The sequence below is a fragment of the Hydractinia symbiolongicarpus genome, chromosome 10 (assembly GCF_029227915.1).
Source record: "Hydractinia symbiolongicarpus strain clone_291-10 chromosome 10, HSymV2.1, whole genome shotgun sequence".
Taxonomy (NCBI): Eukaryota; Metazoa; Cnidaria; class Hydrozoa; order Anthoathecata; family Hydractiniidae; genus Hydractinia; species Hydractinia symbiolongicarpus.
Window position 1 is genome coordinate 13,854,901 of NC_079884.1, and position 27,176 is coordinate 13,882,076.

The 27,176-nt window shown below is 35.2% G+C and overlaps 1 protein-coding gene across 2 annotated transcripts; it reads left to right on the forward strand.

The window, feature by feature from the left end:
* The first annotated feature begins 966 nt into the window (after positions 1–966).
* Positions 967–27,176, forward strand: LOC130662662 (FAD-dependent oxidoreductase domain-containing protein 1-like). Of its 2 annotated transcripts, none has more exons than XM_057461564.1 (8): positions 967–1,162; positions 18,945–19,184; positions 19,639–19,868; positions 21,012–21,106; positions 21,738–21,877; positions 23,110–23,361; positions 24,486–24,590; positions 25,156–27,176. In XM_057461564.1, exons 2-8 carry the CDS (start codon positions 18,978–18,980, stop codon positions 25,408–25,410), a joined length of 1,284 nt encoding a protein of 427 aa, XP_057317547.1. In that variant the 5' UTR covers positions 967–1,162; positions 18,945–18,977; the 3' UTR covers positions 25,411–27,176. The 2 variants fall into 2 exon arrangements, with proteins under 2 accessions (XP_057317547.1, XP_057317546.1); XM_057461563.1 differs by lacking the exon at positions 967–1,162 and adding an exon at positions 10,940–11,201.

A 27,176-nucleotide genomic window follows, 5' to 3' on the forward strand; every position in this document is an offset into this window, starting at 1 on the left:
TGATGACGTCATCAAAAACCTAAGCCCCAATATCTATCCGATGAAGCCAACGTATATACAAATTTTAAAAAATAATTTTTTGTGTTTAAACCCTTAAACCCTAAATATCTCCTTAGGCGTTCGTCGAAAACATATAATCCTTTACATTATTTTCCTCAGTGTCTCAACCTCTACACATTACAAACAACGCATGAAAGATAATTATTAATTCATTTATTTATTTATCATTTTTTGGCTTCCATTAGATACAAATGGTTTTTCTGCCTAAACTAAAAATGTATATAAAAATAAAAATATAATGAGCAATCCGTAAAATTTATTTAACAAAAATTAGTTAAAATAAAAATGTAATCACTGTAACCGCTGTACAGACAAGTAAGTAAGTAAGTTTGACATGCACGCATCATATGAGACAGGGGGAAGCGAATATGAGAGATATTAAGGTAAAGAGCTAATAAAAGAGCTAATGAAGAAATGAATTTAAAATAAGAAAACTACTTGTCTTGAATAATTCTAGAAAGTGCTTTATCAAAATAATATGATCTTGCATCGATGCAGAATTTATTAAAATCTTTTTTCTTTTAAAGTTTCACCAGGAGTTCGTTATAGGTTTGGCTACCAAAAACTGAAACGTGTCCTTCTCCGTTGTAGCTAGGTCATGCTGCTTTTGTGCAGTTATGCTCGTTTGTATTCTTGACTGGTGTCCAGCGAGTTTTAGATAAACAGAAGCGTTGTTGTCGTTAATAAGTTTATAAACGAGTTTGTCAGTTGGTAGTTCAAAACGTTCTTTATTTGGTATTCATCTCAACCTCGTTTCCACGTCCTCTTCTCCACAGTAGCGACCAATAACAAAAGAAGAAGCATTCTGGAGTTCCTGTAATCGTGCAATTAAATATTGTGAAGCGTTTTTAAAAACAATAGAACCGTAATCATATTTTGACATTCTGCTAAGCTTTTTATTACACGAAAGGAGCAATTTTTTCAGTTTTCTCAAGACAGATAACGTAGCGAAACCTTGACTTATAATTTTGTTTATATGTGGTTTTTATCATGTGACCTGGTTCTCATGACATTGACTTCGTTTTTAAGATTTTCTGTCAGAGATATCATGGATTTTACTTTGCCATGGACATAAATACTTGTATCGTCAGCTCATTTTAAGGTATAATTTTGTGAAATAGTAGACATGTCAGATACATAGTGGTTAAATAGGACTGAGCCTAATTTGCTGCATTGTGGTACTTCAAAGAAGATTGACTTGAGCGTTGATTTTATATAATCAATTTGGACGTACTGTGTGCGTTCAGTAAGGTAACTGTGAATGACACGAAGAAATTCATTGGATAGACCAAAGTTTTTTAATAATTTAAGAAAGGTTTTGAAGAATTGACTGTATCCAAAGCTTTGGAATAGTCCGCTGCTACTAACAAAGTAATTTAACCTTTATGCATTAATAATGTCATCTTTGAATTTCAATAACAATGTAGTACATGAATGTCCCTTGCGGAAACCTGATTATGTGGTTGCATTTAAAGCCTTTTCTTCAATAAACTCTGTCAATTGAGTCACTAAAACACTTTCGGGAATTTTTCACAACGTCGGTAAGATGGAAATTGGACGAGAGTCCAATGATTTTTATAAGATTATCTACTTTTGGAATAGGATGTATTTCTGCAGAATTCCAAGCGTCGGGGAAAAGTTCTTGTTCGATGCTCGTGTTGATTATGAGGGTCAGCGGTAAAGTAATATGGTCTGCTTTTATGAATTTTGCTCGTATACCGTCTGGATCGGTGGAACAACCACTACATAATAATTTAGTTTGTTTGAAGACTTCATAATAGGTAGTTTGATTTTAATTATTTTTTTTTTAATTCTAGATCACCTTAAAGACCTATTAGGTGTGTAGTGGTCATTTAAACCAAGGAGGTTTGAAAAAAGAAGGAGGTATATCTAAGCAACGTTCATTTAAATTACCGCGGTAGGTTAGAACACCTCCATCTTACTTCATCCGCCGCAGTTGCAATCAAGCGCCCGCCTGTTTTGAACAAGCGCTTGCGTATTAAAACTAGCGGCAGCCAGTTTATGTCGAAATTAGCGGGCGCATGTTTTAACTGGCGGCCGCTATTTTGAAAGAGGCGGCTACGTGTCTGAAATTCTTTTTTGGCCATCTTCTGGTCTGTTTAATATTTAGCCTGATCCGTGAAATAATCCATTTGACCATAAACACACCATTCTTGGTCGTATCTTCACTATCGCGATGCATTCTTTACTGCATAAGCATGTCGCTTCTAATCAAAGCGACAAAGGACTGGTCAAGTATTATAGCAATCAAATATTTTTGACAGTTAATGAGATGTGCAGCATATTAAATTCTGTGCACAAAAGAGCTATTACAACTCGCTGGTTGAAGTACTTGCGTCAAAAGCTTGGGCTGAAAAAACGTTCTTTCATTTCTAACCAAACTGTGCCGACATTGTTTCGAACGATCTGTTAACATTGAACAGTAAAGTTGGTTATGGTCAAATGGCCGAATTCACCAGTCTTAAGTATATGGTACAGTTATATCGTAAGAAAAGGTCCGCGTTGTATTAAAATCCATTGATCCGGAAGGGTTTGAGGAAAGATTTAGAAACGTAATTAAACGACGAATCTATCAAACTCAGGGCCCTACCGTGAGCATCACATAGACGGAAACGACAAACTCAAGAAATGGGGAATTTGTATACAGAAGCTAAAGATGGATTCAGTCGACTGAAAATAGCAATTAGTAACAATGATCCATTGGTTATTGGAAATTTCTATATCGAAATCGTCAAGGAACATAAAAGTGTTCCTAAATTAGTGAGAATGGACAGGAGCAGTAAAATCATCTACATTGAAGATCTACAAGTGTTTTTCACTGGGCGTGACGATATGACTTTCAATACGCTACTTCCACTCGCAATCAAAGGATTGAGGCATTCTGGTCACGGTTGAAAAAATTCAGGGTATCTTGCTGAATCACATTTTTCGAAGATATGGAGAGAAATGGGCTGTTCAAGTCACATCTGGAAACGCACGCGAAAATTTGAATCTTCGTTTTGTTAGCAATTCTGAAACGCGAATAAATTTGCACACATGTAGAACACACGACATGTTCGACAATCATTATCAGCTTCTAGAGAACAACCAGATTTAATTTATGCAATTCCTACTCAAATTGTGTACCATGACCAAGGCTTTGATGTTACTGATAGTGATATAGCCGTTGCAGAGATTGTCATGGGAATTCAGCACTGTGCTATTGCTAAGAATGTCAAAATTCACGAATTAAATGAATGTTATTTACAAATAAAGAATTATAGAAGAGCTGTTGATGTCGAGACAGCACTCGATCTTTACGTAAAACTACTAATCCTATTTGAGAACGAAGGATTTGACGTATAACACCTTCATTTTGTACAAGAAATAGACAAGTATAGTTGTATACAGTATGTTTACGGTATATATCTTCTTCAATATTAGATATTCTATCACGCATATTTATAAAAACATATTCACAAGTTAAAGGGTGGAGCTTAAACGGCAGAGATACTTCTCTCACAGTTATCAAAAAATTATAAAGAAAAAAAATTGTATAGTCGTATAAAGTTTGCCGTTTTTGCAAGAATTGCGAAGAAAATACAACAAATTTCGTGTATGTCATGGTATGTAGCATCTCTCTTGACATCTTCAGAAAATCCTTTATGAAGTTTGAGCGTATACTTTTTTGTTAGTTATCGGTTTTTTGCATGCGTTTAGTTGGCATGTGTGTTTTCGTTTCAACTTCTGCTTCAACTCTTCAGTTCAATTTCGATAATTTTTTTTACCATCACCACTTGTTTGTATTTGGTTAACAGGCATATTTGGAAATGTCTGTCAAAACGACAACAGTTCACTATACAATAAACACATTTCCAAAAGTTTATCTTTGGTGCACAGATGAGCAATCGAATCATCAACTTGGAAATGTAAATAAACGTGTGTGTTTTTGCCGTTATGCCTATCAAAACGGCCGTGCGCTTATTTCAAGCAAGCGTCCGCCTATTTAAACAAGCGGGCGCTGATTACACTTAGCGGCCGCCTGATTTCATATAGTATAAATCACAGACTCCGTTGTTTAGTTGCAGGACCAGATTGTTCGACTCACGCGGCCTCCAGTCCTAAAAATCCGGCTGCCAGTTTTGATACTTATATTCAATCGCGGCGGTTGAAGTGACATATAGTTATCCCAATCTGCCACGGTATTAAATTCTATTTAAATTTCTTTTGTTTACGCGCTCCTTTGAACCCATCCGTTGCGCCGCTTTTGCTGCATTTTTACATGCCGAGAGTGAGGCGAGAGTTTTAACGACTAAATTACGATGGCCCCTATTGTTCACTTCGCTTCTCAATAACAACACTTCTCTTCTGTATAAAAACACTTCTCTTCTGTATAAAAAACTTCTCTACTTTGATACCCAAAGTTCTCTTCCGTTCGAAACACTTCTCTTCCAAGTGCGAAACACTTCTCTTCCAAGTGCGAAACACTTCTCTTCCATAAGCTCGAAAATTTCCCAGACTGAATCTGGTCCTTAATATATGAATTTATCCAGATCTTGTTTATGAATAAATGGCACACCCCGGGCTCTGCGCATAGGAAATTTTGTACCCAGTAAAGTTTGCATAAATCCTTACGGGGGCATAACGTTTCTACAAAATTAGATTTTTCGCGGGAAAATTCCAAGCTATATTCTTATACGGTCCCAGAAGCGTAATACGAGATTGCTTTTTTTATCTAGTTTCCAGTCTGCAAGTTCTCTAAAAAATAACCTCCACCAACTTGGTCTGTCTTTTGAAAGTTGTGACCAAAAAGATTCGATTCTTTGATTAGCTGTTGATGTACCAACAATCAAACTGCCAGTGCCAGCATATTCGTCATTATGCTGAGATCTTAATGCAATCTCAACAGCTTCCAAAATACAGTTTTCAGTACCATCATCAGACCTTATTCTTGTTGAAAAAATATGTCACATGGCGAGGGGACTGGTCCCGTGTAATAGACCTCACAAAAGGTTAAACTACGGACCAATGATGTAAAATTGCGGACCAGGTTTTAGAATTCAAGTTGTAAAGAGCCACATGCAGAGAGGTGTATGGTGGCTCATTGATATCAACGTAAAAAAAGCAATAAAATGAATAAATGTTGAAAAAAATCGTTTTTAAAAGTTCTTTTTTTTCTTTAATTATTATTTTAATTTTATTATTTTTTTAATTATTATTTATTTAAAGTAAAAATATATAAAGTAAAAACAAAATTGTTGTATTGTTTCTCTTTCTTTTCTTTTTCTTTAAAATGAAAACCGTCGACGTGGCCCATGAGTATCAAAATCAAGATCACCGGGAAGTTCCCCTTCACACCGCTGGTCTGCTTTATACGCGTAACTTATGCAGGGCTTGTTTAAATGAGACAACATGGCTGATTGTCGCAAAGATATTTCTTTGCATGAGGAACTGAAATGTTACGTAAAATGTTAACAGAATATGAAACGGTCAGAAATAGTTGACTTTGTTCGAAAGAAGTATCCACAATACTGCTGGAGGCGATTGAAATTTTTTCATATAAAGTATGTCGACAATGCAACACCTTTAACAACTGTGAGTTGCAAGGTCCTGGCAAATTACTAGGATATCGCGCCATGAATCATAAACTCAGAACGGAACACCATATTTGTGTACCTAGGAATCTTGTAGCAGATGTGTTATTCGATTTAGATCCTGATGGAATGGGGTCTAGAAATGTGAAAAAAAGAAAAAAAACTCTGAAAAGACCGTTTACTTCTGATGGGCCAGGATGGACTTTTTCTCTTGATGGCCATGACAAAATGATGGGATATCAGAATTCCACATTTCCTCTCGCTGTGTATGGTTGTCTAGACACGTTTTCCAGAAAAATAATTTTTCTTAAAGTATGGACGTCGAACTCTGACCCAAATTGATTGGAAACTTCTACACTGAGTATCTTCTAGAAACAAAGAAATTGCCATGTATTTACGCATGGATCGTGGAAGCGAGACTGGAGTGATGGCAACGATACATGCATACTTAGTTGACAAATTCTGTGATCTGGAGGACAGCACTAAGTGTATTGAGTATGGGAAATCAACCTCTAACAAAATAGAAAGATGGTGGAAGGATTTGCATAAACGGTTCAAAAAATACTTAAAGGAGCAGTGTATGGTCTTACTATTATCCCATTTGTATGACCCGAGTTGCACATTCGATCGTAAAATGCTATCCTATATTTTCATTCCTGTAGTTCAAAGAGAATGCGATACATTTTGTCGTATGTGGAACTCTCATCGCATAAGGCATCAATCAGGATTAGAATTACCAACTGGAATACCTAATCACATGTTTTCATTCCCAGAAAAATATAACGCTGAGGTCAAACATATCAACATAACTGAGGAGTCTTTGGAGGAAGTAAGTGAATTGGCACATTTGGACAGTCTACCAAATCACTATCTCACTGAAGAAGAAGTTGAAACTTTTACTGATGTACTTCCTGATCCGCTAGGTTTAAAGTGTAATGAATTAGTCACAGCTTTTAAGTTTTTGAAATCACAGCTTTCAATATTGCAAGGTGGAACTGCTTAATTTTTAGTAACTGGACACGTATATCAAATTATATCATTCTTTGTAACATATATATAACAAAATAACATACAAAAAGCTAATCCACTTCAAATTACGATGGCCCCTATTGTTCACTTCGCTTCTCAATAACAACACTTCTCTTCTGTATAAAAACACTTCTCTTCTGTATAAAAAACTTCTCTACTTTGATACCCAAAGTTCTCTTCCGTTCGAAACACTTCTCTTCCAAGTGCGAAACACTTCTCTTCCAAGTGCGAAACACTTCTCTTCCATAAGCTCGAAAATTTCCCAGACTGAATCTGGTCCTTAATATATGAATTTATCCAGATCTTGTTTATGAATAAATGGCACACCCCGGGCTCTGCGCATAGGAAATTTTGTACCCAGTAAAGTTTGCATAAATCCTTACGGGGGCATAACGTTTCTACAAAATTAGATTTTTCGCGGGAAAATTCCAAGCTATATTCTTATACGGTCCCAGAAGCGTAATACGAGATTGCTTTTTTTATCTAGTTTCCAGTCTGCAAGTTCTCTAAAAAATAACCTCCACCAACTTGGTCTGTCTTTTGAAAGTTGTGACCAAAAAGATTCGATTCTTTGATTAGCTGTTGATGTACCAACAATCAAACTGCCAGTGCCAGCATATTCGTCATTATGCTGAGATCTTAATGCAATCTCAACAGCTTCCAAAATACAGTTTTCAGTACCATCATCAGACCTTATTCTTGTTGAAAAAATATGTCACATGGCGAGGGGACTGGTCCCGTGTAATAGACCTCACAAAAGGTTAAACTACGGACCAATGATGTAAAATTGCGGACCAGGTTTTAGAATTCAAGTTGTAAAGAGCCACATGCAGAGAGGTGTATGGTGGCTCATTGATATCAACGTAAAAAAAGCAATAAAATGAATAAATGTTGAAAAAAATCGTTTTTAAAAGTTCTTTTTTTTCTTTAATTATTATTTTAATTTTATTATTTTTTTAATTATTATTTATTTAAAGTAAAAATATATAAAGTAAAAACAAAATTGTTGTATTGTTTCTCTTTCTTTTCTTTTTCTTTAAAATGAAAACCGTCGACGTGGCCCATGAGTATCAAAATCAAGATCACCGGGAAGTTCCCCTTCACACCGCTGGTCTGCTTTATACGCGTAACTTATGCAGGGCTTGTTTAAATGAGACAACATGGCTGATTGTCGCAAAGATATTTCTTTGCATGAGGAACTGAAATGTTACGTAAAATGTTAACAGAATATGAAACGGTCAGAAATAGTTGACTTTGTTCGAAAGAAGTATCCACAATACTGCTGGAGGCGATTGAAATTTTTTCATATAAAGTATGTCGACAATGCAACACCTTTAACAACTGTGAGTTGCAAGGTCCTGGCAAATTACTAGGATATCGCGCCATGAATCATAAACTCAGAACGGAACACCATATTTGTGTACCTAGGAATCTTGTAGCAGATGTGTTATTCGATTTAGATCCTGATGGAATGGGGTCTAGAAATGTGAAAAAAAGAAAAAAAACTCTGAAAAGACCGTTTACTTCTGATGGGCCAGGATGGACTTTTTCTCTTGATGGCCATGACAAAATGATGGGATATCAGAATTCCACATTTCCTCTCGCTGTGTATGGTTGTCTAGACACGTTTTCCAGAAAAATAATTTTTCTTAAAGTATGGACGTCGAACTCTGACCCAAATTGATTGGAAACTTCTACACTGAGTATCTTCTAGAAACAAAGAAATTGCCATGTATTTACGCATGGATCGTGGAAGCGAGACTGGAGTGATGGCAACGATACATGCATACTTAGTTGACAAATTCTGTGATCTGGAGGACAGCACTAAGTGTATTGAGTATGGGAAATCAACCTCTAACAAAATAGAAAGATGGTGGAAGGATTTGCATAAACGGTTCAAAAAATACTTAAAGGAGCAGTGTATGGTCTTACTATTATCCCATTTGTATGACCCGAGTTGCACATTCGATCGTAAAATGCTATCCTATATTTTCATTCCTGTAGTTCAAAGAGAATGCGATACATTTTGTCGTATGTGGAACTCTCATCGCATAAGGCATCAATCAGGATTAGAATTACCAACTGGAATACCTAATCACATGTTTTCATTCCCAGAAAAATATAACGCTGAGGTCAAACATATCAACATAACTGAGGAGTCTTTGGAGGAAGTAAGTGAATTGGCACATTTGGACAGTCTACCAAATCACTATCTCACTGAAGAAGAAGTTGAAACTTTTACTGATGTACTTCCTGATCCGCTAGGTTTAAAGTGTAATGAATTAGTCACAGCTTTTAAGTTTTTGAAATCACAGCTTTCAATATTGCAAGGTGGAACTGCTTAATTTTTAGTAACTGGACACGTATATCAAATTATATCATTCTTTGTAACATATATATAACAAAATAACATACAAAAAGCTAATCCACTTCAGACTGGACTATTTAAACAAATTTGAAAATATAATAAGAACATAACGATGCAGTGCCTTTTTTAAAAAATATATTCAACGAAAAGCACTTTAAAGAACAAAATGTCTCCCTACAACAAAAACATGCCACAATATATTGTATTGTATTTTTATAACAAAATAAGAACAAAAATGTCCACCTAATAGCATATGTAGTTTTAAAATGTTCAGTCTTTGTCCTCCTCTGATTCCATTTCTATTTCTGTTAACGACAAAAGTTTGCAATACAGGTTGCATTTGTGCTGGCTAAAGAAATTATCAATCGCCATTTCATTCAAATTACCAGAGCAAAAATATCTTTCATTATCCATTTCTAGGTCATTAGACGTAGCAATCTCGGGATCATATAGTGTATAATCATTCCCTTGTAAATCAACTAGAAGTAGCCTCTCTTAGCTATCTTGATATGAGAAGTGGGCCAAACATTCAGCCTTAGCATACAAATCCTTTTCAAGGGGTACTTTATTTTGTACTGGCACCCCATGATTATTTATATACTTTTTAAAGTTCCCAGGCACAAAGGGTTCAACTGTTACAGGTTCATTCGCAAGATTTGCAAAATAAACATTGTAAATAAAAAATTGTTCAAAACTCGCCAAAGATTTTGTCCGCTTTTTCACACGGTTTGTTATTGCTTGAGCAGCCATGTGTATCTGGATCTGTTTTCGGGTGTGTTCCTTTAAACTCATACCATATGAGTGTGCTGCATTTTTCCAGGTTGAAGATTTAAATTTTTTAATAACATACTGTTTATTCACATAATTTTCCATTGTGTAAGCCTTAAATGCATAACGAAATGCTCCTTCTGCAAAATGTTCCTTTTCGACATGGAAAAGTTTTCTATCGCTCTTAAACCATTTTTTCTCGTTTATTTCAAATGATTCCAACACTATATCAGTTGTGTATTCCTCTTTTGGTTTAACAAGTTTCTTAGCTTTAACTATATACATCAGCTATGGATACTGACTTTGGAAACACACTGCTATTAATGCTTGAACATACAATTCTCTTTCTTTGTTTGATGGAACTTGTTGAGTCTGAATACGCATTCCTCGATTTATTATAAATAGAAGACAAGTTCCTTTGGTGTAGGTCAGAACATTTTTGGCTGTTGATGATATAATCTGTCGATACTTTTGCTGTTGCTAAGAATCGAACAAGCAAAACTTTTTTGCCTATTATCTGATCATCCTCAATACATGATGGTCCTCTCTCACTATACAAGACATCGCACGATCCTTCAGGTTCGCCATAATACTTCTCGCATGCTCTTTTGACATTGTCCAGAGATAAACTTGAATATTCTGAAAAGTCTACGAAGTCCCTAGCTCTTTCTGGTTCGTATTTCTTCAACTTACCAGTTGCCACTGGATTCATTTTTTGAACCATGATGGAATGTACCTTTTTCCCCTTCTTATCCTTGTCTTCACTTCTATTCCTTTTTTCACTAATTTTTTTCTGGAAGTTCTTAAATTTTTCATTCCTCGCATTTGCTTCCGCCATGTTTTTCACCTCATTGAATAAATAAACACAACGAAAGAGCGTGCTTAGTTGCGCGGTGGAATAAAACCATGACCAATTGCAGGGCTTGTGACACTGATAGCGCTGGGCCACACCGTGTAATTTTTTTTTATTTTTTTTTAAAAAGAATCTTTTCTTATATAAGATTTTTTTTCTTAATAAATTGTTTATCATTATAAAAACATTTTTTTTATTCTAATTATTTGAATTTTTTAATATTACTTTTTATTGATTTAATTTTTTATCTTTTTATCTTTTTTTTCTTTTTAGTTTGACTTATCCATCATATTTTTTACGTTGATACCGATGGGCCACCATAGAAGTGTTAAGTGCAGAAGAGAAGTGTCAAAATACTGAAGAGAAGTGTCAAAATACAGAAGAGAAGTGTTTCGTTATATAGAAGAGAAGTGATTTTGATTTGGAAGAGAAGTGAGCCATAGGGGCCATCGTACTAAATAGAACTTTCAAAAAATACCGAACGTAAATAAAAACACATGGCTCTGTTAAACTATAAGAATAAATGCTGGTAAGGTTTATTTTCTCTACTCTGAAAAACGATTCAGCTGGTATTTGGAGCTTATAATGTGTAAATTGTTGCCCTGAGATATATAATTTTAAATCTTGTAGATATTTCTGTATGTTCCCTCCTAGCAAAGCGTCAGTTAAAAATTCATAAAACTTTTAAAAATTTTAACGCAGGAGGGGTTGCATATTGGTACATATTCTTATCTTCAAAGTTAATGAATTTTCGGTATACAATCGGTGGTCGATGACTATTGTTTCTTTCATAGAACAAAAGAAAATATTAATCATTTGATACTATCTATTATTATGCGTTTTTCGTTGGGTGATGATTTAATTTTATTTCTTTGCGTTTTTTTAGATTGTTTTTATTTTTTTTATTTTACCATAATTTCTCAAAAATAACCCTCATATTCGGCTGATTTTACTTATTTTTGCATATATCACCAGAAATGTTTAAAAACTGATTTTAAACGATCAAATTACAAAACGACCGAGTTTTTACCGCTCAAAAAATAATTTATAATTATGCAGAAATAACAATGAGCAACGGTTACTTTTATAATTTACGCGCGAGATTTCAAAAATTCTGTTTACAAAACTGAATTTGAAAACAATGTAGCAATCTGCTAATCGGCATCGGATATTTGATTTATTTTTTCTTTGTGTGTACAGCAAGTGTTTTGTTGTGATTGATGAGAACCAGGTCCGAATTTTTTTCTATATCGCCTGACAAAATTAATTATGTTATAAGTTGCCATTGAATTACTGCAATATAAAATGAGCCCCTTTGATCGACTTAGTTACGCTTTCTCATGAGACCTTTCAGGTGAGTTATTCCTCATTATATCTGTCACCTGCCAAGATGTTGCATTTAGAACGATAATTAATGCCAAAAGTGTAAGTAAAAGTTTAAACATTTTCGTAATTATATATGACTAGTCGATAAGGCCCGTGGAAAAATCCACTGAAGCAGGATAAAAATGAAAAAGAAGCGTCATTTGAATTTTGATGACGTCAAAAACCCATCCACAAAAAAAAATTAGAACCTTGTTTTCACGTTGCCTCTATTGTGCAGAGCTTAAATTGGTGATTAAGAAAATGTATGCGATCATGTGGTTTTGATGACCAGCTAATGAGATATAAGTGGTAAAGAATTTTGCTGACGTCAGTAAGGACCAGTCAAAACCGATTTTTTTTTTAAATTTGTATACTTGTTGCCTTTATCGTATAGATCTTGAAACGCTGATCAAGAAAATGTATAGGATTATGTACTTTTGACAAACGGTTGCAGAGATATTAGGGTTTGAAGGTTTTTTGATGACGTCATCAATCCGTCCATTTTGAAACGGATTCTGGGACCCAGGTGTGGGAAAATTACCCAAATTGGTGCTAGGGAGTACCTAGTTACCCACTCGGTGAAAAATCATTGATGTCACCACCACCTCGTTTCCAACTTATTTGGCCTCAAAGTTTTGGGTGCACTGTAATGGCTTCACTAATTTAATGTTGGATATTGACGTTAAAGTAGTGTTATTGACGTCCTGCCGCAACGTCAGAAAATTTAGCATATTAGAAATGCATTTTTCGGTTGCTTCAAAGAAAATTTTGGTAAGATCAAAGGAAAATGAACACATTCACTTTGTCTGTCACAGAAATTATATAGACTAGTAGTGGAAAAATCCACTGAGGCAGAATAAAAATGAAAAAGAAACGTCATTTAAATTTTGATGACGTCAGCAACCAATCCACAGAAAAAAATATAGAACCTTGTTTTCACGTTGCCTCTATTTTGTAGAGCTTAAACTGCTGATCAAGAAAATGTATACGATTATGTGCTTTTGATGAAGGGTTAATGAGATATAACACAGTTTAAAAATTTTGCTGACGTCAGCAATGGCATGGCATGGATAATCTTAATTATCTTTCCTTTGACGTCAATACTATTTTAAGGGTAAAATTGGTAAATTACAGAACAATTTTATAGGCATTGTTTTATAGAATTTGTTAAAGAAAATTGTGAAGAATATAATCCACTTTGCAAAAGTGACAGACAGACACACGGAACTGGCGTATTATTATATAGATGCTTTAGAAGAGCTAAAATGCATTTGGAGGTGTAAAAAACATAAACATAAAGTTCGTCTGTATAACCATAAAACCAGGATGAAATCCAAAATGTTATCACACCACCAAAACAGCATGCAATTATTACCATAAATATACCAAAACAATAATCCAATAAGCTAATTAACACTTTAATCATTGTCCTTTTGCCTAAGTAGGTTTTTCAACGGGCCTTCTCGACTAGTTATATCATAGAAAGCCAGGAGACCCAGCATCATTTTTCTTACCACCGGGAAATCGGAACAGTTAAGGTGGCAAAAATTACGCTGGGTCTCAAACGATTTTTCTTCAGTAAGAATTCTGACCGTGCTTTTTGATTAGTTAATTTTATTGTTCTTTGCTCACGTTGTCAATATCGGGAAATCTTTTGTTTTAAGCGAGAATGGCTTTATTCAACTAAACAAATATAATTAATTCCTGTATTATTTAAGAGAGTAACATGTGACCACGTTGGCTTTGTAATTCGGGGTTTGCTATGAGGTGGATTTGAATTCTAAGGATTTGCTTTGACATTTGTTTGCGTCTAGGCTTTCGTTTAAGAGAAGCTGAATTAGATATCCTCGAAAAAGCTTAGTTAACTAGGCTAATAATACAAAGAAAGAAAATAATTTCAATGAAGAGAAACTGTGAGGTTAGGAACAATATAGAAAAAAAAAATAGAATTTGGCCTAATGTAGTAAAAGCATACTTGACAAGCGGAAACAGGAAAAAGCGGCTCATGTTTACTGTGTCAATACACGTTGATTAAATAAATCTTTCTTTTGTTACGACGCTTTAAAGGATTGAGGAATAGAACTAAACTTTTTTATTATTTTATTTATTTATTTATTTAACTGTCTTTCAGGCACTTCCATATTTTACAATGGCTCTTTGTCCTATTAAAATAATAATAATATTTAAATAAAGAAATAAATTATTCTATAAAAAAACACTGTAAACTGTAGACAAGGTTAGCAGAGTTCAAAGTGGTGAATGATTGAAAGACATCGATATATTAGATTCTGACGGAGAATTTAACAAGGCTATGATGAATTAAGTAGGCTATGAATATAAAGAACAATGAAATAATTTTTGTGAAAGTTTTTAATGGAAAAGTTACCAACCCTCACATATAGTCAAAGCCTTATTAAATTCTGTTGAAATATGTGACGCTCACTTGCTATCTTTTATTTAGTTGTGAACCGGTGGTTCTATTATTTTATGTTAGAACTGTCACGTGCATTATATTACGCACATTTTTTTTTTATTCTCTACGTTTTTCTGTGATCAGCTTGTTCTTTATGAGAAAAAAAGTACTCTATAAGTGAGAAACTCTGTGTGTCTGTTTTTATTAGGTTATGGGCCCAGACACTTTTTAATGTTATATCGAGTACTGAAATAATTTTGTTTTGTTGAATTTGATTTTTTACGATGGCAACTGAAGACGCAACTTTCTAAATTGAGAAGCTGACTGCTGAAAATTATCATTCATGGAAATTCAACATGAAAATGTATTTAATCGGAAAAGATCTTTGGGAGATTGTAACCGGTGATGAAACCATAGAGGATGATATGCAGGAGGCTGAGAAACGTCGAATCAAGAAACGCGAGAACCAAGCGTTTGCCGCCATTTGTTTGGGAGTTTCAACAAACTTACAAATTTACGTTCGCTCCACGAAATCGGCTAAGGAAGCATGGGAAAATCTTGAAAAACATTTTCAGCAAAAAACACTTTTTAAAAAGGATTTTCTATCGGAGAAAATTATATTCAGCAAAGATGGCTAGAGGTCAAAATATGACTGAACACATAAACAACATTAAGACATTGTCAGAACACCTGGAAGCGATTGATGATGCTATTGCAGAAAAGGACCTAGTTATTCTTCTTATTAGTAGTTTACCCGAAGAGTATAACTATTTAATAACGGCGCTTGAAACAATTGCTGAGGACAACCTAACCTGGGATTATGTTAGGGACAGGCTTATTCACGAAAGCGAAAAGAAAAAGCCTGCTGAAGCTGAAACTTCTGGTGATGCCCTTTTTTCGTCAAAGCCCAACAACAAGAAATCCGGTAAATGTCATTACTTCAAGAAACCAGGACATTATGCTCGTGACTGTTTTAAGAAGAAAAGTGACCAGAAGAAAGAAAACGCAAATCTCGCTAGCGATGATCACGATAATGAACTAGCTCTGAAATCCTCTGAAGTAAACGAGGATGAGTGGTGGATTGACTCTGGTGCTTCTTCTCACATGACCCATAATTTGAAAAGCTTAAGAGACTATTCCAGTTTTGAAACGCCTATAAAGGTAAAACTCGCTGATGATCACGTGCTGAATGCTTTCGGGAAAGGAAATGTACATTTGGCCATTTTGAGCAAAAATGAAAAGGTCAAAACTGTGCTACACGACGTACTTTACGTGCCGAAGATCCAAAACAAACTGTTCTCTCTATCTTACCTAACCGATAAGGGAGTCGATGTGCAGTTCAAAGGCAAGGATTGCGATATCACCAAGGAGGGGAAGCAGTATACTATTGGACATAAGTACGGTAAACTTTACAAACTTAACACGATAAAGCCACGAAACGAGGAAACGTGCTGTATCGGGAAAACAATCAAACAGGATTCAATCGAGCTGTGGCACCAACGATACGGTCATCTGGGATACGACAACCTGAAACTCTTAAACGATAAAGAGATGGTAAATGGCCTGAATATCGATACCAAGGAAGCCGTCGATCGAATCTGCGAAGGATGTGCAATGGGAAAACAGCATCGCAAATCATTCCCAAAGAAATCGCAAAGCACCACAACCAGATTGCTCGAGCTGATTGACAGTGACGTGTGTGGACCGATGGATGTACCTTCAGTGGGAGGTTCCAGGTACTTTGTGACTTTTATAGACGATTTCTCAAGATACACTACTGTCTACATGATGAAACAAAAGTCTGAAGTGCTTAAAAAGTTTGGGCAGTTTGTAAACCTTGTTGAAAATCGCACTGGATTGAACGTCGAACGATTACACGTGGAGAACGAAACTATAAAACGCCTTCGCTCAGATAATGGTGGTGAATACTTCTCAAAGGACTTTGACGAATTCTGCAACAATCGAGGAATTCAACGTGAACCGACCATTCCATACTCTCCACAACAAAACGAAGTTGCTGAACGCATGAACCGCACCCTACTGGAAACTGCACGATCAATGCTGCATCACGCAAAGAAACCCCTTAACCTATGGGCTGAAGCTGTATCTACCGCATCCTACACACGGAACCGAAGTCCTACTGCTGCACTGAAGGTAGCAACGCCTTATGAACTTTGGCACGGTAAAAAGCCTGAAGTTAGTGGCCTGAAAGTGTTTGGCTGCAAAACGTACGTGCATATTCCTGAATCAAAACGTAATGGAAAACTCCAGAAGAAATCGTTTCCATGCGTTTTTGTTGGATACCCTGCGAACGAAAACGGGTACAAACTGTACAATCCTGAAACGAGACAGATGCTTCGAAGTCGTGATGTCATCTTCGTAGAGAACGCTTTTGACATCGAAAAATCGGACAACGTAACTCACGAATTTTTCACTGGAACATTCAGAGAAGCTGAAGCAGAAGCTGAGGCAGAAGCTGAAACGGAACAACCAGGAAACAACATCGGTGAACCGCAAGTCGCTGTCGAAGAAGATGCCAGACCACAACGAGCAAGGAGACCACCTGACAGACTGAACGTTCTGACAGGTAATTGGTGGAACCTGATGGAGGCGGCATCGGTCGCAGCTCTGGACACTGAGGAGCCAACGACCATTGAAGAAGCTTTAAGCGGTGTGAACTCAAAGCTGTGGTTTGAAGCACTTCGTAATGAATTTGATTCGCTGAAACAGAACCAAACCTGGGACTTGGTTGACTTACCCCCCGGTAAGAACATTGTTGGCAGTAAATGGGTCTTTAAGCACAAACGTGATGCTAAAAGCGAGATCACCCGGTGTAAAGCTCGTCTTGTTGCACAGGGATACTCTCAAAAACCCGGTGTCGACTATGACGAAGTTTTCTCACCTGTCGCAAAGTATAGTTCTATTCGTACTGTACTAGCCATTGCCAATCAACTTGATTTAAACCTCTACCAAATGGATGTTAAAACAGCATTCCTAAATGGAGATCTCGAGGAAGAGATTTTCGTTAAGCAACCGGAAGGCTTCATCGACAAGAAACATCCGAACAAGGTTTGTCGGTTGCGAAAGAGTCTCTATGGCTTGAAACAGTCTGCACGATGCTGGAACAAAACCATCGACGAATACCTCAAGGAATCAGGATACATACAAAACGATGCTGACCCTTGCATCTATCTCAAACGATTCATCAAGGACGGACAGGAAGTTATCCTCCTTATTGCTGTATACGTCGACGATTGCATCAAACAACGACAAAGAACTCCTCTCCAAAAAGAAACAGATAGGTGAACGTTTCGAAATGGGTGACGAAGGGGAAGTTCACTACATTCTTGGGATGGCCGTCAAACGAAACCGTAAGGATGGGGTACTTACAATCGACCAACACGCGTTCTTATTATCTGTGCTGAAACGATTTGGAATGGAAGATTGCAAGCCAGTAGCTACTCCACTCGAACACAACATAAAATTAAAAAAGATGAGAGATGACGAAGAACCAGTCAATCTGAAAGAGTACCAATCTGTCATTGGATGCCTGACGTACGCATCGATTGGGACCAGACCAAACTTGTCCGCTGCAGTGGGAGTGCTTAGTCAACACATGTCGAAACCTGGAAAGCAACATTGGGTTGGTGTTAAACGAGTTCTCCGATACGTTAAAGGAACCATCGACTATGGTTTGGTGTACAAGGGGAGTAAAGCTTACGAAACGATGAACTGTTTACGTGGCTTCGCCGACGCTGATTGGGCGGGAGATGTGGTAACACAAAAATCGACTTCCGGTTACGTATTCCAAATCGGAAATTCCACGATTTCATGGAAATCGAAACGTCAGTCAATCGTTGCACTTTCTTCGACCGAAGCTGAATACGTTTCATTATGCAGTGCAACACAAGAGGCAGTATGGTTGCGAGTCCTGCTTGATGGTATGGGGTTCAAACAGGCAAATGTTACTACGATTTTTGAAGACAACCAAGGTGCAATCGCTCTTGCGAAAAACCCCGCACATCACTCACGAACAAAACACATTGACATCAAGTACCATTACATACGCGACGCTGTCTCGACCAAGGAGATTAAGCTGAAATACTGTCCAACACAGGAAATGATTGCCGATTTATTGACAAAGGGACTCCCTTGACCACAGTTCGAGAAGCTTCGCTTAGAACTTGGAGTGACCAAGATACATTGAATTTGACATGACGAAATGACTATCGTGACAGAGTGACCGTCAAGTGGGAGTGTTGAAATATGTGACGCTCACTTGCTATCTTTTATTTAGTTGTGAACCGGTGGTTCTATTATTTTATGTTAGAACTGTCACGTGCATTATATTACGCACTTTTTTTTTTTTTATTCTCTACGTTTTTCTGTGATCAGCTTGTTCTTTATGAGAGAAAAAGTACTCTATGAGTGAGAAACTCTGTGTGTCTGTTTTTATTAAATTCACTGTGTTTACTTCCTTTTTTTTAAATACAGAAAGTCAGTGAACAACTCTAAAACTGCTAGGATATGATGATTAGAAGCACATGGAATAGGTTGCAGTTTAAATACAAACTTAGGGCGCTTTTTCACTCAACAGCAGATAGATCATCAAGATATTGTACACATTATGATGTTGTTATTGTTGGTGGTGGTGTCATGGGATCATCGTCTGCATATTTTTTAAAAAACAAAGCACCATCAATGAAAATTGCTATCATTGAAAAGGACACAATAGTAAGTTATTTAACTAGCTATTTATAAAAGCTGAATATACAACTGTTAAAAAGTATGTGTGTGGAGAAGGGAGTGGGGGTTGGAGGATTTGGTGGCGTGTGAAGCAAGGGAGGAACTAGTAAAGAAAGCCATCAGAAAGTTTTTGCAGCTCATCGACACTCTAGCCCTGACACAGTTTTACGAAGTTTTCATTGATTTATGCAAAATTAGACTTTCATCCATATGAAAGCAGTTCAATTGTGTTTTCAATTTTTTTTAACACGTGTTGATCAAGTTTTTTAAACAAAAGTTATAGGTATAATCCGTCGATTATAGGCACTAAAAAGTTCTGATATATTGAAAAAAGTGAAAAATTAAATTTAGAAATCCACAGTTTCTATATTTTTTATAAGAGACTTATTTAGTATTTGATGTTTTAAAAAACTAACTTAAGTTTTAATATCCTTCTCCTTAGTATACACAAGCCTCAAGCGCACTTTCAGCATCATCCTTTCGACAACAATTTTCAATCTCAGAAAATATTAGATTATCCCAATGGAGTCATGAGTTTATGAAAAACATTCAGCATTATCTAAGCGTTGATGGACAGGATAAACCTGATGTTTGCATTCATGAAAGTTCTTATATGTTTTTAGCATCGAAACATACTATTGACATTTTGGAGGAAAATTGTGCTTTGCAAAGGTGAGTCATCTAATGAAATATAACTTTTTTGTATGGAATATGTTTTTACTCATATAAAAACTATTTTTTAAAGAAAAAATGAGAAGATTTGTCGTATATATGTAACACCCCCCACATTATGTACGTTTAGTGAAAAGAATTAATCTTAAGAGACACGTCACGCATGTAAAAAAGACACCAAAGAATTTAAATTATGTTCACTAGTCTTTCTTAGACAGGAAACTGATTTTTTGAAAAGTGATTTGTTGAAGCCTTTCTAATTTTTTTTTTCACGCGAAATAATCTGTTTGCTAAAATGTTGGTATTCACATCAGCAATTGTCATGTGCTGGTGTAAAAAAGAAAATTTGATGTAAAATTATCTATTGGGATTGGATTACAATATTTTGAGCAATACCATCTTGGGGTTACCATATCTTTAATTAACCTTTCCTGAAATATTTTTTGTTACAGCCCAGCGTAAAGGCTGATACCCATTTCCAAATTAAATTAAATTTGGCACACCTTTAGTATGTCACAAAAAGAGCAAAATGGCAGTAATAAAATTTTGCTTATGTCAGCACTTTTTCTATGACGTCAACAAAAGCTTGAAATTCGCTTAAAATGCAATTATTTTAGTTCTACAGCGAATTTTTATATACATTTTGTTTAATTTTTTCAAAAGCCGAATAAAAGTCATTAAACATATCATCCGGTTTTTACAAAGTTCGCATAAAAAGTTGCGAACAATTGCCCTCAAATCCGGTTTTTCCTGATTATAGGTAAACCCGAAAAAATCGGGAAATCGGACTAATAACGTGTCAAAAACATACAGAAGGATTCTAGTTACTGAAACAAAGTTGTGTTGTAAGTTTAAAGTTCAAAGGATAATCCTAACACAAGTTATTAAATTTTCCCAATTATAAGGATTTCATAGAGATTTTTAGGAGTAGTTTCTATAGCCAATATCAAAGCCTCTGAAAGTTATGGGACTGAAAATTTGGCATGCAGGTGTCTATTTGATAAATATTGAAATTTAGTAAGTATGATAGCCAAGCATTGTACCATAGAGGAGTTAATAAAAAAATGTCAGGGGGGGGGGGTTAATCATAAAATAAAGTATTTGATCATTTTTTGGGCTCGCCCAAATTGTACTTATTTCTAGGAGCTGTGGTGCCAATATTAATTGTATTCCTGCACATGGGTTAAGTGAGCACTTTGATTGGTTGAATGTGGATGGAGTTTGTGCTGGGAGTTTTTGTAAGTAATATGATATTTTTCAAATTTAAAGACTTTTATACTTCCTGTTTGTCTGTGATTTAGTTTAAAACAAGGGGGTTTGTAATTGATAATGCTGGTATAATTGCACCTATAATCATAGGATCGACCCCCGTCTAAGTAAATTTCATTGCTAAAACCACATGTCTTTACTATTAAAATGCATAGATATGCTATACTTTTGCACCATAATTTCTTCTTTACTTGTCGTATCACCTTTAAAATTTCCTGAAATATTATCATTTTTTTTGGAAATATGAACATGTCCTCCACCTCGTCCCCAGGGTTTTTTGCCTTTTTTCCCCTTTTTCGTCGTCTTCTCTTATATCAAAAATACAAAAATACCTGGGACGAGGGTGAACATGTCCTCTAATTTCCCGAATTTTTTATGACAACACATTCATCTTCTCAAAAAATGATGAAACTTCTCATCAAAAATCCTCAAATCCTCAATTAGATTCTGAAAAAGGGTGACAGTCATGTAAAGGATGTGTTTATTGGAAAAACGCATGGTGAGGTGAGTTATGACTATAGTCAAAATGATTTCTATAATTACAACATGTCTTTATAATTTGTCATTGCTAAAAAATTATATTTTGTATTTTTTGCATAGGTGAAGACGGACGTGAGGGTTGGTTCGATGCTTGGTCTCTGTTAACTTCCTTTCAAAAAAAAGCTGTTAGTTTAGGTGTAGAATATATTCAAGGAGAATGTGTTCAGTTAAATATCGACTCAAAAGTATCCAGTGTTAAAGTAAGGCCGTTTTTGTTGTTGAAGAACTTATTAATAAGATTCGAGACAATGTAATGTAAATTTACAATAGACTTATTTTTATATGCACCTTTTGCAAAATGTCTCTCAAAAATATAATTATACTAGTCGTTAGCCCGTGAAAAAATCCACGAGGTCGCCCGTCCCTTATATATCGCATTTTGTGTCTTCGCAACACGACCTTTTACTTCTGCACAAACAGACAGACGAAATACGGCTATACGGAATACGAGATAGTCGTTGTCCGTGGAAAAATCCACTGGTTCGCCTGTTCTTTATATTTACCCGTCGCAACAAAGCGGATAAAATATATCGCATTTGATATTAGTGTTTCCGTAACATCATTTTCTAACTCAACGAGGTGTCTGCGCAGAGACAGACAGACGGAATATGGCTATTATTAAAGAAACTAGTCATTGCCCGTGGAAAAATCCACGGGATCGCCCGTCCTTTATATCAACCTGCCGCAACAAAGTGAATAAAAATATATCGCATTTTATATTCGTGTTTCCGTAACATCATTTTCTAACTCAGCGGGGGGTCCGCGCAGAGACAGACAGACGGAATACGGCTATTATTAAAGAGATGATTTCGAGATCTTCTTTTTAATCTGGAAAGCGGTCAACAAAGCATAAAATGGAGACATGGAGTGTTTTATTCTTATTTTTAACATATCAACAAAAGTCGCGTTAATTACCACACACCTAAATACCGAAATTTTTAAATTCGCGTTAATTTCATGTATCATAATTAATCCCGCTTTATTAAGTGGACTATTTATTTTTGTGTAATAAGGTATTTCTGCTTTTATGTGAGTGTTCTATTGTAAGGGTTAGCAGCACTTGCATTTAGAGGGAGATAATTGCATTGGAAAAACACTGTAAAGAACTTCACGATAGAAAAGATAACCATAATATTTTCTTTTTCTTTTAATAAACTATTTTCAAAAAACCATAAATAACAAAAGAATATACCTAATTGAGTACAGTATAAGAATAAAAAAAGATAATTAGTATAAAACCTGATACGCAAGTGAAAACCTTCGCTTCAGTTTGAAAAACTCAATAACATAACAAATGCAAAACCCAGGAGTTTTTAAACTTACTAACATTTAAACGACATAGCTGTTAGAAATTTGATCGTGTTCACATTATTTTTAAAAAAATGTATATAAAGTAGTTTTTGGGCCTGTCTATGTAAATGATTTGTTTTAGATTCGACGCGAAAAAGATGAAAGACAAATTCATTGTTCAAATTTCATAAACGCAGCCGGTCCATGGGCTGGTTATTTAATGGAGAAAGTTGGTATTCCTCTTCCCGTTTTCCCGCGTAAGCGATATATATTTGTAATCGATTGTCCAAAAGGACCAGGAAGAAGCATGCCAATGTTGGTTGATACGACAGGGGTGTATTGTAGGCCTGATGGAAATGGAACATTATATATATGTGGACAAAGTCCAAGTGAGGTATGCTTTTTAACATTCAATTTCCAGCAGTCAATCAATTTGTGTATTGACCAATTTCCATATACATTTCGTTCCGCGAAAATATACATAGCAAAAATATCAAATAACGTTAAAACACGATTAGTTATGAGCAAATTTTTATTTTGCAGGAAATAGTACATACATGGTTTGTTTACTTGCATTATTTGCAAAATTTGTTTGTCCTACAATCTAATTATTTACATCTGGTAATAATATTGTATAATAGCATGTATCTGCCAAACACTGGCTCGTTCCTATGATTTGCTTTTCATTCTCATTGTTAAATGAGCTAGGTATACTAGCTAGCTAGCTTTGAATTTGCACACTTACTTCAACTGTCTCATCTAGGAATGATGTTCAAAAATACAACAGCATTGCTTAATAATTTATAGAAATAATATTAATAATAACCAATAAAAAATTCGATCAAACTCACTCGGCATACTGCTGAAGCAAAAATATTTCAAAGTTTAATGAAATAATTTTTCTTAAGAAAAAATTTGCAAAAGTCTGGAATAAAAATCAGGTTTTTATAAATTCACTCTAATAACTTTCTTCTTTTGACCAACGACACGTGCTGCAAAATTTCCCGCTTGCAAAATGGTATTACGTCATACACCATATCAAACTTTACCATTGCAGGAAAAACTATTTCTCCTGCAGACTTGCACAAAATAGCCGCCACCTTTCATAGCTGAAATTTAGACATTTTTAAGAAAATACTATGTATCTACAAGACAAGTTATGTATGTATGTATTTATTTCTTTGCTTTTTTTCCTTATCTTTCATTTTTTATTTTATTTTTCATTTCACTGCAAAATTGAACAAAACCTTTAACTTTGCATAGGATTAAGCACTTTCATTTCTTTACATTATGGCATTGTATACAGTTATATTTCTTTGTCTGTGTGCTTTAAGCCGTGACATAATCCTAAAATAATGGCGGGAAAAAACTGATGGCGGGAAAAAAATTAAGAATCTTTAAATTTATTAAATAAAATTTGGCAGACGCTGCGAACGGATTTGGACAGATCCACAACTCTGGGATATTGTGTTCGTTGCTTTTAGTGTTTTTTTTCTATAAAAATACGTCGTGTTTTAGGATAAAGAACCAGACATTTCCAATCTTGAAGTTGATTACGATTATTTTTATGAGACGATATGGCCGGCTTTAGCTTATAGAGTTCCATCTATGGAAGAATTGAAGGTAGGGACGCATCATTCAAAGAAAACCTATTAACAAACAAAGAAAAAGACGATTTAACAGTGCCGATAAAGTTAATTCAATGTCATGTTGTCCAACTCTATTCAATGTTAGACCTGGCTCGTATGTTTTATAGAGTATAAACTGCGGTAAAATAAGAGAGATAAAAAAGAGGGTTGCTGTCGATCTGAAGAACCGTGGAACTTAGGGCAAAGTGTTCTCAAATATCTTGGAATTTCAAAATTTGTAAGCTATGACCCCTCATGGATGAAGTGCTCATTAAAAAAAGAACATACCATATATTTTTTAAGCAACCTCTTATCTTGTTATCCGAATTACTTAAAAAAAATACAAAAACTTTTAAAGAGGGGGCACTATAAAAATAAAATCTTTAATTTGAATTGTTTATTAAAAAATTAGAACATAAAGTGGTTGTCATTCAAAAAGCAGTCATTCGACGCGTGGGACGTTGTTCTTTGTATTTTCAATTGTAAAACACCACTTCAGCTTGCGTAATAGTTCTCTGAGCAAGTTCAATATCTGCTAATAACTGTAACCCTTGTTTTAGTTGAAGCATTCATGGGCTGGATATTATGATTACAATACTCTGGATCAAAACGGAATAATCGGACCACACTCCGAAGTTGAAAATTTATATTTTGTAAATGGGTTCAGTGGTCACGGAATTCAACAGTCGCCTGCCGTTGGAAACGCTATTAGTGAAGTTTTGCTAGATGGTCAATATACAGAGATCGATTTGTCAAAGTTTGGTTATCAACGAATTCTAAATAATGAACCAGTGTTTGAAATTAATGTGGTATAGAATTACGCGAGTTGCTTGTCAGTATGTACTCGAGATTGGCGAGTCCTTCGGTTTTGTTTAGCAAATGACCAGTCAATATCAGTCTTTAGTCTTGGTTAACCCTATTTATACTCGGCCTACTCGGCATACACTATTCTACAAGGCAACGTTTTTTATATAAAAAAAAAAAATCCCATTTTAGGAGTTACCATGGCAGCGGCGTTGTCATAGGTGAAAACAAAGTGGGGTTTTCTAATTACTTTGTGTTTTCTGTTGGAGGTGGTATTAATTGACTTCACTTACTGACAATGTATTTTTATATTCATTAAACTCTAAGGAAATGATATTATTAAAAATTAGCCTTATAATTATTATAAAATCATGCTCAAGGTGACGTAGCTCACTAAAACTCACTAAAATTTTCGTTTCTTCTTATGTGATGTAAGAACAAATATTTCAGATTTTGTGTGTGTGTGAATGCTGTGTGCAAGCAACACATATATAATATCTGTGATATATGCAGTGATGAATAAGGGTATATGTATTTTTTTTCCAAAAATACAATTCTCGTGTTTTCTAAAAAAACGTTTTTATTATTCTGAAAAATACGCTAATTAGGCATTAATCCTCAAGTAATTGAGGGCATAACTCACCTTCAGCATTGTTCCAAATATTAATTATATTATTAATGATTAAAGAGGAGTTATTTACAGATCAAAACCTACGCGCAAAACAATTTCTATGGCTTGTAATAAATACCAAAAATAGGCTAAATTATAGGGAAAATGATGACGTCACACCACAAATGCTCACGTCAGCAAAAAATTTTTTCGTCATTAGTTTTCTTTTATGTGGAACAACATTTATGGTACATTTTATCAACAGAACTTAAGCCAATCAAAAGTTATTTGAGGTGGTGAAATCCACACCCACCCCCCACCCCCAAGGATATTTAATACTCCAAAACCCCAATATAAATAGGGTTAAACGAATATTTTTTAATTCATTGGAACAAATTTAGAACCTAGATTTATTGCATCACTAGGCAAACAAATATTTTTTATCCCATTATAATACATATTTATATAGAGTTTTTTTTTTATATTTTTCATTTATTTTGAACGTTAGATTGAATATTTCCCATCATGGTAGGTTTACTTTTTAATCTCTATCATCCTCTTTCGTGATAATTTTCAATGTTGATAAACAGATAAAAGAAAGGTCTACAATTAAGAACATGTGTACTGAAATAAGTTCTTTAAAAGGAGCACATTTATACCAAAAGATTGTGCGAAAGAGAGCTTTTACGCTCTACTCTTATAATGTATAGGCAACGTTGACGTAACAAATATGACAGATATACAATTTTTTACTGGTCACCACTGTTGTACTTTACAGAAAGTTTGCAGAGAGTTTGTAGAGAGTTTGCAGAGAGTTTGCAGAGATTTTGCAGAGAGTTGACAAAGAGTTTGCAGAAAGTTTGTAGAGGGTTTACAGAGAGTTTGCAGGAAGTTTGCAGAGTGTTTGCAGAACCTATTCCTTGCTTTGAGTGCTTTTTACCTGGGTACGATTATTGACAGTAACTCTAGGTTAACAGACGCAGAAGAACTCTTAAAAGAAGATAATCCTGAAATGATAGAAGAACTGTATCGATTTTCTAAAGAAGCAATAGAAAGAAGAAAAAACGAAGATTGAAAAGGAACTTGTAAATTAATTTTGTAATGATTATTTTGCCCACTAAGATGGAGTTGTTCGATTTAAATAAATAATAAAAACTTGTTATCCAG